Source organism: Terrapene carolina, unplaced genomic scaffold, assembly GCF_002925995.2.
Source record: "Terrapene carolina triunguis isolate 2854851 unplaced genomic scaffold, T_m_triunguis-2.0 Scaffold34029, whole genome shotgun sequence".
Taxonomy (NCBI): Eukaryota; Metazoa; Chordata; order Testudines; family Emydidae; genus Terrapene; species Terrapene triunguis.
In genome coordinates this window covers 4,542,587-4,555,150 of record NW_020698380.1, presented here as the reverse complement: position 1 = coordinate 4,555,150, position 12,564 = coordinate 4,542,587, and the positions used below count along the sequence as shown (strand labels likewise).

Here is a 12,564-nt window from a genome sequence, read left to right as displayed (position 1 = left end):
ATGTCTCATTTTTTTCCCCTATGGTTCCTCTGAAGAGCAGAAATAAGGGGTGAGATGTGGGAAGTGGTTTGCATGCTTTATGTTTGTGCTCCAGTGATCCTGAATGGATGAAGGCTGGAATTGAATAATTGATGGCTATGTCATTATTCTGAGGTGAATGTAGACACCATCATAGGTCAATGATTTTTTTCTTGGGTTTTTGAGACCGCAACATTATGTACCAGGGACACCTACTATCATGTAATGGTGTAGTGTTGGAATGGAGATGGTGTTGTGTGAGGGAAGCAGATTAGGTAGTGAGTGCAAAGTGTTAACCTATAGCTGTGTTTCTTCGACGGAGTAAGCAGGGTCTGGTAATATTTTATTAGTTATTGGAAAGTAGTCATCACTGTATGATTTGTGAGACAATATCCCAAAATTGTGAGGAGAATTCTTATTACTGGTTTAGCATTCACAGGTTTTTGTGATAACTTATCGATGGGAGACTATAGAGATCAGGACTGTGTTGTCAGAGTTCTAGATAATTTTTATTCTAAGTTAATAAACCTTCTATAGCTATCCTTGATAGTGATAGTAGTGTCTCCACCGACCTTGGTGTCCTGGGCGGTGGGTGCCAAATAATACCTCTCTCTGTTTTCTAGACTGGGCAGGGGGGATTGTACGTCTTAATATCAAAAAGCTGATGCTGGTTCCTGGTTGCAGGCCAAGTTGACCAAGAAGTCCCTTCACAACCACATTCTAACCTACTGGAAACTCATATGAAACAGGAAGGTGCAGGGACTTTCAGTCGGTAGAGATGATTTCCTTCAAGCAATTGCCGCTTGAAGCAAAGGCTGCAGTGGCTGCTGGAGTTGTCTTCTTCTCCATGATGATATCCCGGACCTTCCTGGCAGAGCAACTTGAGTTTGGCACACGGAGGTGGCTGCGGAGATTACAGATGGCATTGTTTGTTAATGCGCTGATGCTCATAGGTTCTCTTTACATCTGGAGATGTATAGTGACCACATTCTACAGGCTTTCAGCTGCTAACTCCTATTGTTTCATGTCATGGAAAATAGCTGTGCTAATGTTTCTAGGTTTGGCGCACTCTAGCTTTTTTACACTGCTGTTTCTTGTTGCAGAAGAGCCCTATTTCTTTTCCTTAGCTTCTTACACATGTCTAGGAGCCTATATAATCCTTATTTTCTTTCTCTTCACTCTGGGCTCTGTAGAGCAAGTTTATAAACTCTTGGTCAGCAGAGGTGTTAAGACAAGTGGTATCAATAAGAGTAATAAAGCTGTCATGAAACCTGTTTTGGTTGTTATGGTGACAGTTGCACTGACTGCTGTTGGGTTGTTGAATGCTTCCCAGCCTCCTGCAGTGACCTCAGTGGTGATTCCTCTTCACAAACTGCCTTTGTCCATGGACGGCCTGAAGGTGGTGTTGATATCAGATATTCATTTGGGACCCACTGTAGGGAAGACTAAACTTGCAATGGTTGTGCAGATGGTCAAAGCCTTAAAACCCGATATCACTGTGATTGTAGGTGATCTGTCAGATTCTGAAGTGATGGCCATCCGACCTGCTGTCGAACCTCTTAGTGAGCTTAATTCCCCATTGGGAAATTTTTTTGTCACTGGAAACCATGAGTATTATACTTCTGATGTCAGCAGCTGGTTTGAATTACTGAAGTCATTTAACATTCATCCACTCCACAATGAGAATGTGAAGATCTCTTCTCCAAGGAGCAGCAATGATTGGTTCTGTCTGGCTGGGGTTGATGATATTGAGGCTCAGGTGTTGCGCTATTCTGGGCATGGCATGGATTTAAAAAAAGCCCTAGTTGACTGCAGTGCTGATCATGCAATAGTACTTCTGGCTCATCAACCACTGGCTGCAAAATGGGCTCTCCAAGATCGGCCAGACATAAATTTGATCCTTTCTGGCCACACTCATGGTGGGCAAATATTCCCTCTGAATGCTGGTGCCTATTTACTGAATCCCTTCTTTGTTGGCTTGTATAAAGTTGGGCAGAGCACTTTCGTATATGTCAGCCCGGGGACTATGTATTATGGAATTCCAATGAGGCTGGGCAGCAGAGCTGAAATAACGGAGATCATCCTGCGCTCTCCCTGAATGGTCTGCCAGCTTACAAATTCTGTCTCCTCTATCAGCCAGTAGAACTGACGGTTTGAGTCACAAGTCCCCAAGCCAAGTCCGTCCCTGATGTAACTCCGGGGAAGTCAATGAAGTTAGAAGAGTGATGGACTTGGTTCTGTAAGTCTGATTCTGCTCTTTGTGCAGAAAGCACTACTTCTTCTGCCACACAGTAAGGTTATCAAACACCTATCGCAGATGAGTGGAAGTGATGAACTCATCTGATTGATTTATTATTTGTGCTATTGATATGTTGCATTTTAAAGAGATCACCATGAGATCAGTGTTTGGTTTTAAGTGTGCTTACTGTGTATGTTTAATATCTGTAACCGGTCCTTAGTTCACATTCCATTTTTCACTTGTTTGTTGGCATCGGATGGAGTGCCACCTAACTCATGATGATGTACAGTTCACCTACTGAGAAGTGTGGTGAAACTGTGGATGCAAATTTTGCAGAGTACTCTACAAAGTCTTCATTGAGGTCTATCGAGTCCTCCTACTATGGGAAATGAATGGGGTATTTGCAGGTGATAGCAAGGATTCTGTTTAAATTTTTTATGGGGGGCCTTTATCTCAATTGGGGCCTGTAGGTGCTTCTGCAAAATGACCAGTAAAGTAAGGTGCCCATGCTAGGGTTGCCAATTTTGGTTGGATGTATTCCTGGAGGTTTCATCACATGACATAATCTTTAATTAAAGATTCATTTTTAATTCCTGGAGACTCCAGGACAATCCTGGAGGGTTGGCAACCGTAGGCCCTATGCATCTGCTCCTTTAAAATCTACATAAAAACCTAAATCATAAGAATTGGAGAGACTTTTATAGTGGGGAAGGGTGGAAATAGCTTCCTTGTTTTGCCTAAATGTAACCAGTCATCCAGTGAGTATCTAATAAAGGTATTATAAAGGGACATTGTTAACTTAAAACTCCCACTTCAGTGTGAGTGTTCAGTACTTTACTGTTGGTATGAGCAACACTTACGCTATGTTTACACTAGCCCTTTTGTTGGTAAAACTTTTTTGTCAGCCAGGGGTGTAGAAAAAAATACCCCCGACCAACATAAGTTTCACCGACAGAAGCGCCGGTGTGGATAGCTCTATGTCGGCGGGAGATGCTCTTCTGCTGACGTAGCTACCGCTGCTTGTTAGGCTTGGTCTACACTAAACCCCCAAATCGAACTAAGGTACGCAACTTCAGCTACGTGAATAACGTAGCTGAAGTTCGAAGTACCTTAGTTCGAACTTACCTCGGTCCACACGCGGCAGGCAGGCTCCCCCGTCGACTCCGCGGTACTCCACTCGTCTAGCTGGAGTACCGCAGTCGACGGCTAGCACTTCCTGGTTCGACTTATCGCGTCCAGACAAGATGCGATAAGTCGAACCCAGAACTTTGATTGCCAGCCGCCGAACTAGCAGCTGGGTATAGACGTACCCTTAGGGGTGGTTTAATTAAGCTGATGGGAGAGCTCTCTCCCGTCGGCATAGAGCGGCTACACGGGAGACCTTACAGTGGCACAGCTTACAGTGCACAGCTGTACTGCTGCAGGTGTCTAGTGTAGATTTAGCCTTAAAATCTACAATTGAAAGAATTGGAGTGGAAAAACTTTTTTTCCCAGTTGTATTATTTGGGTAGGTTTAGTTAGCTTCTTTCCATTGTATATAGTTAGTTTCTCCTTTTTGTTTTGTGTAGGTATTTTTTTACCCAGCAACTGGGGAGAGAGAGAATTTAAAAAACAAAGTAGCTGTGACTCAAAAGAAAAGGTACTTAGATTGTAAATTAATATTTTCCCTTGACCAGAACTAGATTAGATAGCAAGTACAGTAGAACCTCAGAGTTATGAAAACCTCGGGAATGGAGGTTGTTCAAACTCTGAAATGTTCCTAACTCTGAACAAAACGTTATGGTTGTTCTTTCAAAAGTTTACAACTGAACATTGACTTAATACAACTTTTAATACTATGCAGAAGAAAAATGCTGTTTTTAACATGTTTTAAATGAAACAAGCACAGAAACCATTTCCTTACTTTGTCAAATCCTTTTTTAAACTTTCCCTTTATTTTTATTTTTTTTTAGTAGTTTACATTTAACACAGTACATATGGTATTTGCTTTTTATTTTTATGTTTTGTCTCTGCTGCTGCCTGCTTGTGTACTTCCGGTTCCAAAATGAGGTGTGTGGTTGACTGGTCAGTTCATAACTTTGGTGTTTATAACTGAGGTTCTATTGTAACTTCTGTTTGTGTATAGACTTTCTAGTGCCCTGACCTCTAATTGTTCTGCTTAGAAAAAAGATGGCCTTCTTTTTGTGCATCTCTTTACAGAGCACTATCTTGCGTTTGAATCCGTACTTCAGTCTGGTATGTTTCTTAGTGCAATTTAATATAGCTAAATTATTAATTGTTTGGGTTTTTAATATAAATTAAATCAGATTGGTTTTGGTTCTCTCACATTGTTCTAGGGCATGAGAATCAAAAATTGAAGTGGAATTAATTTGTACTTGCTGTCCAAGCTGACTGAAGTGCAAAAATAAATAAGACTCTTTTTTCACTCTTTCCCCAGGTGTACTAATCTGAGATGCTATTAGTAATTATGGCTATGGGATTTTTAATTTTTTAATCTGGCAGTGTCCCTTTAACTCTTTAACCTGATACAGGATTCTCTCTCCTCATATAAACACTGTCTAGCTGTTTCTCTACTCTGTTCCCACCCACCAAAACTGTGCACCCTCTTGTTCTTGACGATTGGCTCTGGGCAAATCAACATCTTTATTAAATCATCCTGTGCCTCTGTCTAACTCAGATGGCCCCCGTTATTGGGGTATCTGAAACACCTCACAATCTTCCTCACATCAACCCTGTGAGAGTAGAGAGGTTCTAGCAGATGAGGAACAGAGACAGAGGAAACTTGTGGCAGAGATGGGGAATTGAATCCAAGTCCCAAGCTAACCCCCTAACCACTGGACCACTTCTCCCCAGTTTCCCAATGTCTAAAACCGTGATAATACACTGCACTTTCACAAAATGCTTTGTATTTATGGAGCACCTTTCATTTGAGGATCCCAAAACATAACTTGACCCCCATACATATCATACACTTTGTGTGTGTGTATGCCTTATGTTTCTCTGACTGCTCTTTCCCTGGTTGACTTAGTGTTGCTGCTACCTGACCAGCATGAGTTGTGTAGATAGCCCCCAGTGATGTGTCAGTGAAAGACCTGAGTTAAAATCCATGTCTCCCACTTGGTAGTGCAAAGCATTCTCTCTTGGCCACTTCTTTTCTAATCATTAAATTATTTGAGGATTATTGCTATGTTATGCAGCTAATTGTCTAGCTAATTACCTTCCATGGGAGGTGGGCACTGTGGTTTGCTTCAGTGTCCGTTTCTCAGTGAGCACGGAGATGACAGTTTATCTCTATTCCTCTCTTGCCCTTCCCAAGAAAACACAAATGTGCACAAAAATCAGTGTGGAGAATTGACTCCTACCACAAATAAGCAGGTGATTTTAAATTGTTCTGTGAATATTTTGACCATTTTTCATCTATTTTTGTTGTCTTTAATTGTGACTATTTCTTTGGGGTTTAATTAAATATTTTTGTTGTTCTTGATTTCTTTTCTACTAGAATGCAAAATTATTGAAAAGGCTACTCGGAGCGCCATTGCAGCCATACCCAAATCCTACGATCACTTTTTGTGAAAATAAACCATATACACTGGAGAATCAATATGCATATTTATAAATCATAGTACTGATATAATGAATGCATTGAACACTAAGATTGTTACTGTTCCAAGCAATTAATAAAAAGTTAATATTGTTCACAGGTGGAGACAAGTGTCTTTTGTAATGATCATTCAATTTGATTTTTTTTATATTCCTGAGTGCAAGTGAAAAGGAAATGTCACTGTATTAAACCTGTGTGTAACATGGAACATCCAGGCTGGGAACAGTGAGTCCAGTGTTATCAGGTTGGGGAAATGAGTCACGTAATGTGATTGCAGGGATGGAGATGAGGAATATTAAAGATGAAGGGGAGGGAGAGCAGAATGTATGAGTGGTTCTTAGTTGGGTTTTATATTTGAGTGGTGGTGGTGGTGAGGACAGGCTGAGGGGGAGTCTGTCTGTTGTTAAGGAGGGGATCTAATGTGTTGTGCCTGGAGTGGGATCATATGTTGTATGATGGTCATAAAAAAGATGGCTGCATCCTCTTACCACACCTCCGAGGGTTAAACAGAACAGTAGGAGAGGCAGATGAACATGGACATGTTTATTTATATGGTAGGGGCCATATCCTGCAGGAAAAATTCCATGGACTTAAATGGGAGCTATGCCTATGTAAGGACTATAGGATCAGTACCTAAGTAGTGGGTCCCCATTAAGCACACAGACTTGACTGCAATTAATTCCACATGGCATGGGTGGTGCCACCAATAGTTAAGATTGCCTGACACTGCTTTGATGTGCCTCAGGCTGAATTTTTTGAGAAAACTTCAGCTCAAACATGTCCGGGAATGAGGTTGGGGAAAATGTTTTACACATGTTTAAAAAAATTGTATGACTGTTCAACTGAGAAGCTCTTGCAAGTTCATTCTGTGGAACAGGGTCTTGAAATTTGACAGGGGCGTTACCCTGGTGCCAGCAATGTGCCTTTTGTTTGCACATGCTCAGTAGAGACCTGTGAGTTTGTCTGTTAAATTCTCTGACGATTCCATCCACACTGAGTATGATGCTCCACCCCAGGATCTGAGCAGCTCTTAAACTGTGATGCCAGGCACCAGAACTGAGAGCAGAGAGACTGCCTCTCCTATCTGCTCAGTGCTCCCCCTGCTTGGCACTTAAGCAGGGAGGAAGAGAAAGAGAGAGCCTCTGACTCGTGAAGAACAGGGTGTGGGGAAGGTTGCCTGGGGCAGGCAGGGGAGCAAGGAGGGGACAGGAGGCAGGGGATGAGGGGATTGCAGTGACAGGTGAATCAGCTGGGGGTGGGGGAGAGGATTCGGGCAGAAGGGTTTAGAGCGCTACTTCCTAAAGAACCTGAAATTGGACCCCCATTATTTCAGAGTTTCAACATTCCTTTGCTATGTAGCAGGCTGTGAAATCTACTGGTGGAATGTGTCTCCAACCCATCTAGTGGCAGGACCACATAGAAAATAACAGCTTTCTACTAGTACCAATTAATCCATTAGCTCAAGTGATAGAGGTCTGTCTGTGTCTCTAAAAGTCCCAACCCTGCAGATAAAATGGGGTGGTGGTCAGTATGGTTCTGTACGATTGAATTTTTGTGTTTTTTAAAAACTTAAAGTACAAACAAAAAACTGTTAAATGAGGCAGAAGTCCTGTGGAAAAATATTATATGATCCTGCAGGGTGGATTTGATTTAAATCATCAGTCAGGAAGACTCGATTTAATCATGGTTTTCTACATAAAAGTGCATTCTTGTTGGTTGTTATCTTAATACATATTTTTCACAACTCAGATGTAGGTTTCATTTTTAGAAACTACACACTATATGTTTTTAAACAATGATTTATTTTGAAAACTTTTCAGACTAGTTTTACAGCTATATCAGAAAATGAATGATTGTTTGGTTATTTCATTTACCAAAGGTAATTGAAGCAGATATTTATGAAGTCATTGAGAGGTGAACTATCTCCAATTCAACAGGTTAATCATTACTATTTGGAGGATTTTCTTGCCAGGCTGTATTAGGAGGAGAACACCACCAGACAGACATTTAAATTGTTTTAACTAAAACAACATTAAGTATTTCGGATTTTTTTCTTCAACAGCAAACATATAATATTTTAACAAAACAAGCATATGTCCCTCACTTCTCACATTTATCTCCAGACTTCTCCTTGTCCAGATCTGTTCCGCCCCCAACAATCTTCTATTTATTGAACTTTTAGAGAGAGAGGTAAGGGATTGACACTGTACAGAAATTTGCAGAGGGATAATAGAGTTGAGATCTGTTATTTCTCACGTCTCTCTATATATATTTATCTATTTATTTAAAACCATTTTTGCTGTTAACAAGCATGTTACCTCTGGAGACAGAAATCCACAGTTTGAGAACTGCAAAGCTAAGCATCTCTGATGGTATCTTCTAGACTGAGCACTGAGTCCCATTGGGTAGATAGAAAGATTAACCTAAATAATCTATACGAAGTCTGTAGAACCCCATAAGATTGCGTCCCTAATCCATGAACTATTAGAACTCATTTACAAAACTTTTCTTAAACATTACATGACTATATTGTTTCGTACTATAGAATTAGAATTTATAATCCCTGTTCCATGATGAGATATTGTAGGACTCATGAATGAAATTGTTTTTAATTGTTTACTTTATTAATGTAACTTCATAAGTAAAGTTTTATGAATGAAACAATATTCATTCATAAAACCGGTTACCCCAATAACTGGCTAATTAACAGTTAAGATGCTTGTTAAGAGCCATAGCTGTTCAGTCAGCTACCTTTGTAAGTTTCACTATCAATCCAGTTCCTGCTTAAATCACTGAGACTTGGGGTACGTCTACACTTACATCCGGGTCCGGATGTAAGCAATCGATGTTCTGAGTTCGATTTATCGCGTCTGGTTAAGACGCGATAAATCGATCCCGGATCGATCCCGGAAGTGCCCCGGATCGATCCCGGAAGTGCTCGCCGTCGACGCTGGTACTCCAGCTCGGCAAGCGGAGTACGCAGCATCGACGGGGGAGCCTTCCTGCCGCGTCTGGACCGCGGTAAGTTCGGACTAAGGTACTTCGAATTCAGCTACGTTATTAACGTAGCTGAATTTGCGTACCTTAGTCCGAAGTGGGGGGGTTAGTGTAGACCAGGCCTTGCACTGTTTCAGTATTGTAACTTCTGTTCACCATTTATTACCCTTGCCTACAGTGTAACTTCTGTTCACTGTTTGCCATATTGTAATTCAAACCCCATTTTAAAACACTTACTCCATTTTGTAGGGGCTTGCTGCAACCTTCATTTTTGCAAACCCTGCTGTAATCTTATTAGTTTAGTTTAGATGTGTGAATGAGGTATGTATGGATGATGGAATCAACCTCCAGCCCCAGCCTGTCCTGATTAAATAGAGTTCAAACACCAGCGGCTGAAGATGCAGACAAGAGCCCTAACAAAGTAAGAAAAATCCACCCTAAAAAGAAAAGGTACAATAGAAAGAAGATCAAAGCCCGGTCCCAGGCTGAAAGTCATGTCTGCAATTGACAGGTGATCAATCACCAAACCCAGAGGCAGCGTGACACAGCAAGACCTATAGACTCTGGATTCAAACTAAAGCCTACAAAAAGGATGGGTGAGATGGAAAACTTTGGAGGAGGGTAACATTTTGCTGCCAACATGGAAGGGCATCGGTGCATGCCCAACAGAGACCCAGCTCGTCCTTGTGCCCGGCTTTCCTGGCCAGTTAGCCGCCACAAGCTACGAACCCAAGCTGCAAACTCAAGCCACAGACTCAAGCAGGACTGGTAACTATGCAGCAGCTGCAAAATATCTGATGGGTGTGTGTGTGTAAGTGTGTGTGTGTGTGTGTGTGTGTGTTTATAGGTATTAGGTATAATGTGTGTGTATAAGGATTAAGATATTAGTTATTGGTCATAAATCAAATTGTTATCATAATAAATGTGGCATCTTTGTCTTGACCCCTAAAACGATCCTGTATAAATTTGTGGGACAACAATATCTTTGAGCTATAATATAGGTTTTTTCCTTAAAAAGCGTTTTATCAAAAAATCCGATTTTAAAAACTAATTTAATTTTTTTTAATTGTTTTTTATCCACTCTGTGGTCCTGTAATTGAAGACTGTATCATCATGTGTATGCACAAGGGTCGAATTAAGGTTGCATAGATAAGGAGCAACCTTAGTTCTGGCACTTTCTAGTTTTTTCGTGATTGACTTCAGAACCTTAATGTTCTTTTAACATAGTTGTTTGCTGTTGTTTGTAATTTTATTAATAGGATAGTGAAACACTGTTACTGTGCCCAGGTTCTAAGCCCTAGTTTAATGATGATGGTAATTCTGAAACTGTTGCTCCAGCAGTGGCACTGAACTTGCATTTGAGGCATGACCAGAATGTGCAACACCTTCTGTTTACTGGTGGTGCTGCTTATGAATGTTTTCCCCATGGAACATACACTGTGTTTCCATTCATGTACAGTGGAAGGATCTCTGTGACTTGAGGTGGAGATTGCAAATGAACAGCTGCATCATTCCACTCAGACTTAAAATAAAAATCATCAATCTGGCACTTACTTGGGCATTCTCTGATGGCTTGAGATTCAGTAGTTGGGAGGCAGTACAGCTAGGAGGGGGACTGCTTATAGAAAAGTAACTCCTAGGATAAGACTCCAGGCTTTTGAGTTATTTTTGTTCTAAAATACTTGGTGATCCGCTGCTTTACCCTTCGGCTGTCTAAGGCCCTGATCCTGAAAACGCTTTAGCATGTGTGTTAACTCCTGCAAGTAGCTCCTTTGACTTCTATGGAACAGCTCACATGAATAAGGTTAAGCATGTGCTTAAATGTTTACAGGATCAGGGCCTAAATAGCTTCCATTATCCAGCTATTCATTGCCTCCTTGTCTGTAGTCTTGCTTTAGAGGGAGGTGAGGTGGGTGAGATAATATCTCTTATTGGACCAGATTCTGTTCACATCCTATGGATGGGTTTTTGATTTATAGGAGTTAGATTGGAAAAAAGACCTATTTGATCGACCGTTCCAGTTCCCGGTCAATACAGGATCACTTTAGCCTGTCTAGTTGTAAATCTCCCACAAGTGATGGGGCTTCAGCTACTTCCCTTGGGAGGCTGTTCTAAAGCCTGGTCTACACTGCAAAGTTAGGTTGACATAAGTTACCTTGTGTCACATTATTTGTGCATGTGTCTACACTCCAATTTGTCTCCAGCCGATGTAATGCAAGAACTAGGGCTCACCAAATGAAATTAATAGGCAGCAGGTTTAAAACAAACAAAAGGAAGTATTTCTTGACACAATGCACAGTCAACCTGTGGAACTCCTTGCCAGAGGATGTTGTGAAGGCCAAGACCATAACTGGGTTCAAAAAAGAACCAGATAAATTCATGGAGGATCGGTCCATCAATGGCTTTTAGCCAGGATGGGCAGGAATGGTGTCCCTAGCTTCTGTTTGCTAGAAGCTGGGAATGAGCGACAGGGGATGGATCACTTGATGATTACCTGTTCTGTTCATTCCATCTGGGGCACCTGGCACTGGCCACTGTCAGAAGACAGGATATTGGACTAGATGGACCTTTGGTCTGACCCAGTAGGGCCATTCTTATGATGTAAGTGCCTTGTTATGTCAACACAGTCAAACCACCTCCCCAAATGGTGTGGAACCATGCTTGTCCTACTGAGGTCAATGCAGTGCGAGTGTAGACACTGCATGACCTGTGTCAACTCTAACAGACTTTCAGCATCTGTCCCACAATGTCCCATTCTCTGGAACAGTGACCACTCTGGTTACAATTTTAAACTCCACTGCCTAGGGGTCACAGAGACCAGAAGCCACCCCCTCCTTTCAACATCCTCCCTCCCCCTCACATGTTGCGATACCTTTTCCTGAGTACAGATGTTGGTAAACGCACCTAGCAGCTCTCCCTTCTTGTGTGCATCTGCCCAGCCAACTGTGCTGGCCCCACACAGACAGAGAGGTATTAGATGTGCTCCAGGCTGGAGTAGACAGGTGCTTTGGATCTCCTGGGCCTGTGGGGAGAAGAGATTGTGCCGCATGAAAGTGAAGGAACTTCACAGGATGCCACAAGGTCAGGGAGCGCCACAGTAGATCTGGTGCTGCGCCTCAAACCTGCTGCTTCTACAAGTTACTGCATGGCATACTTGGCGGAGACCCCACCAGCACCCCGCAGACCACTGTGGATACCTCCGAGGAGCCCAAGACAGAGACCTGTACAGCGAGGAGGAAGGAGTGTGAGGGAGACACAGCTGGGGATTCCAGTCATGCAGCAAGCCAGGACCTGTGTGAGACTGACACAGTTTAGCCAGTGCCACCAGGTGAGCGTTGATGAGCCTGATGAAGGGGAAGGGAACTCGGTTAAGTGTGTACATGCATTTTTCTGTACGTTCTTTAAATTTAAAGATGGAACCAACCCCAAGTTAACAAGAGACAGGTATCGACTTTTCATTTGCTCATACAAGAGGAAGTAGTGGTACAGAAAACATAGGTAGAGTTATCTACTTGTCCCCAGCCTAACCCTACAGGGTAATGACATGTGCAGCATCTTGGTGTTGTGCATAGGGATGTCCCTTTTATCCTCCTGAGAGATCTTGATGAAACTTTCATGGAGGTACTCTGCAATCCTTTCCCAATGATTGCTAGGGATGGCAGCCTTATTTCTTCCTCCATGGCAGGACATTTCCCCATACCATTCCGTG

General features: G+C 42.1%; 1 protein-coding gene across 1 annotated transcript; it reads left to right on the top strand.

Annotated features, from left to right (window-relative positions):
* The first annotated feature begins 796 nt into the window (after nt 1-796).
* LOC113405149 (transmembrane protein with metallophosphoesterase domain-like) lies at nt 797-2,116 on the top strand. The gene has a single exon (XM_026646063.1). It carries the CDS (start codon nt 797-799, stop codon nt 2,114-2,116), a length of 1,320 nt encoding a protein of 439 aa, XP_026501848.1.
* Nucleotides 2,117-12,564: the final 10,448 nt, after the last annotated feature.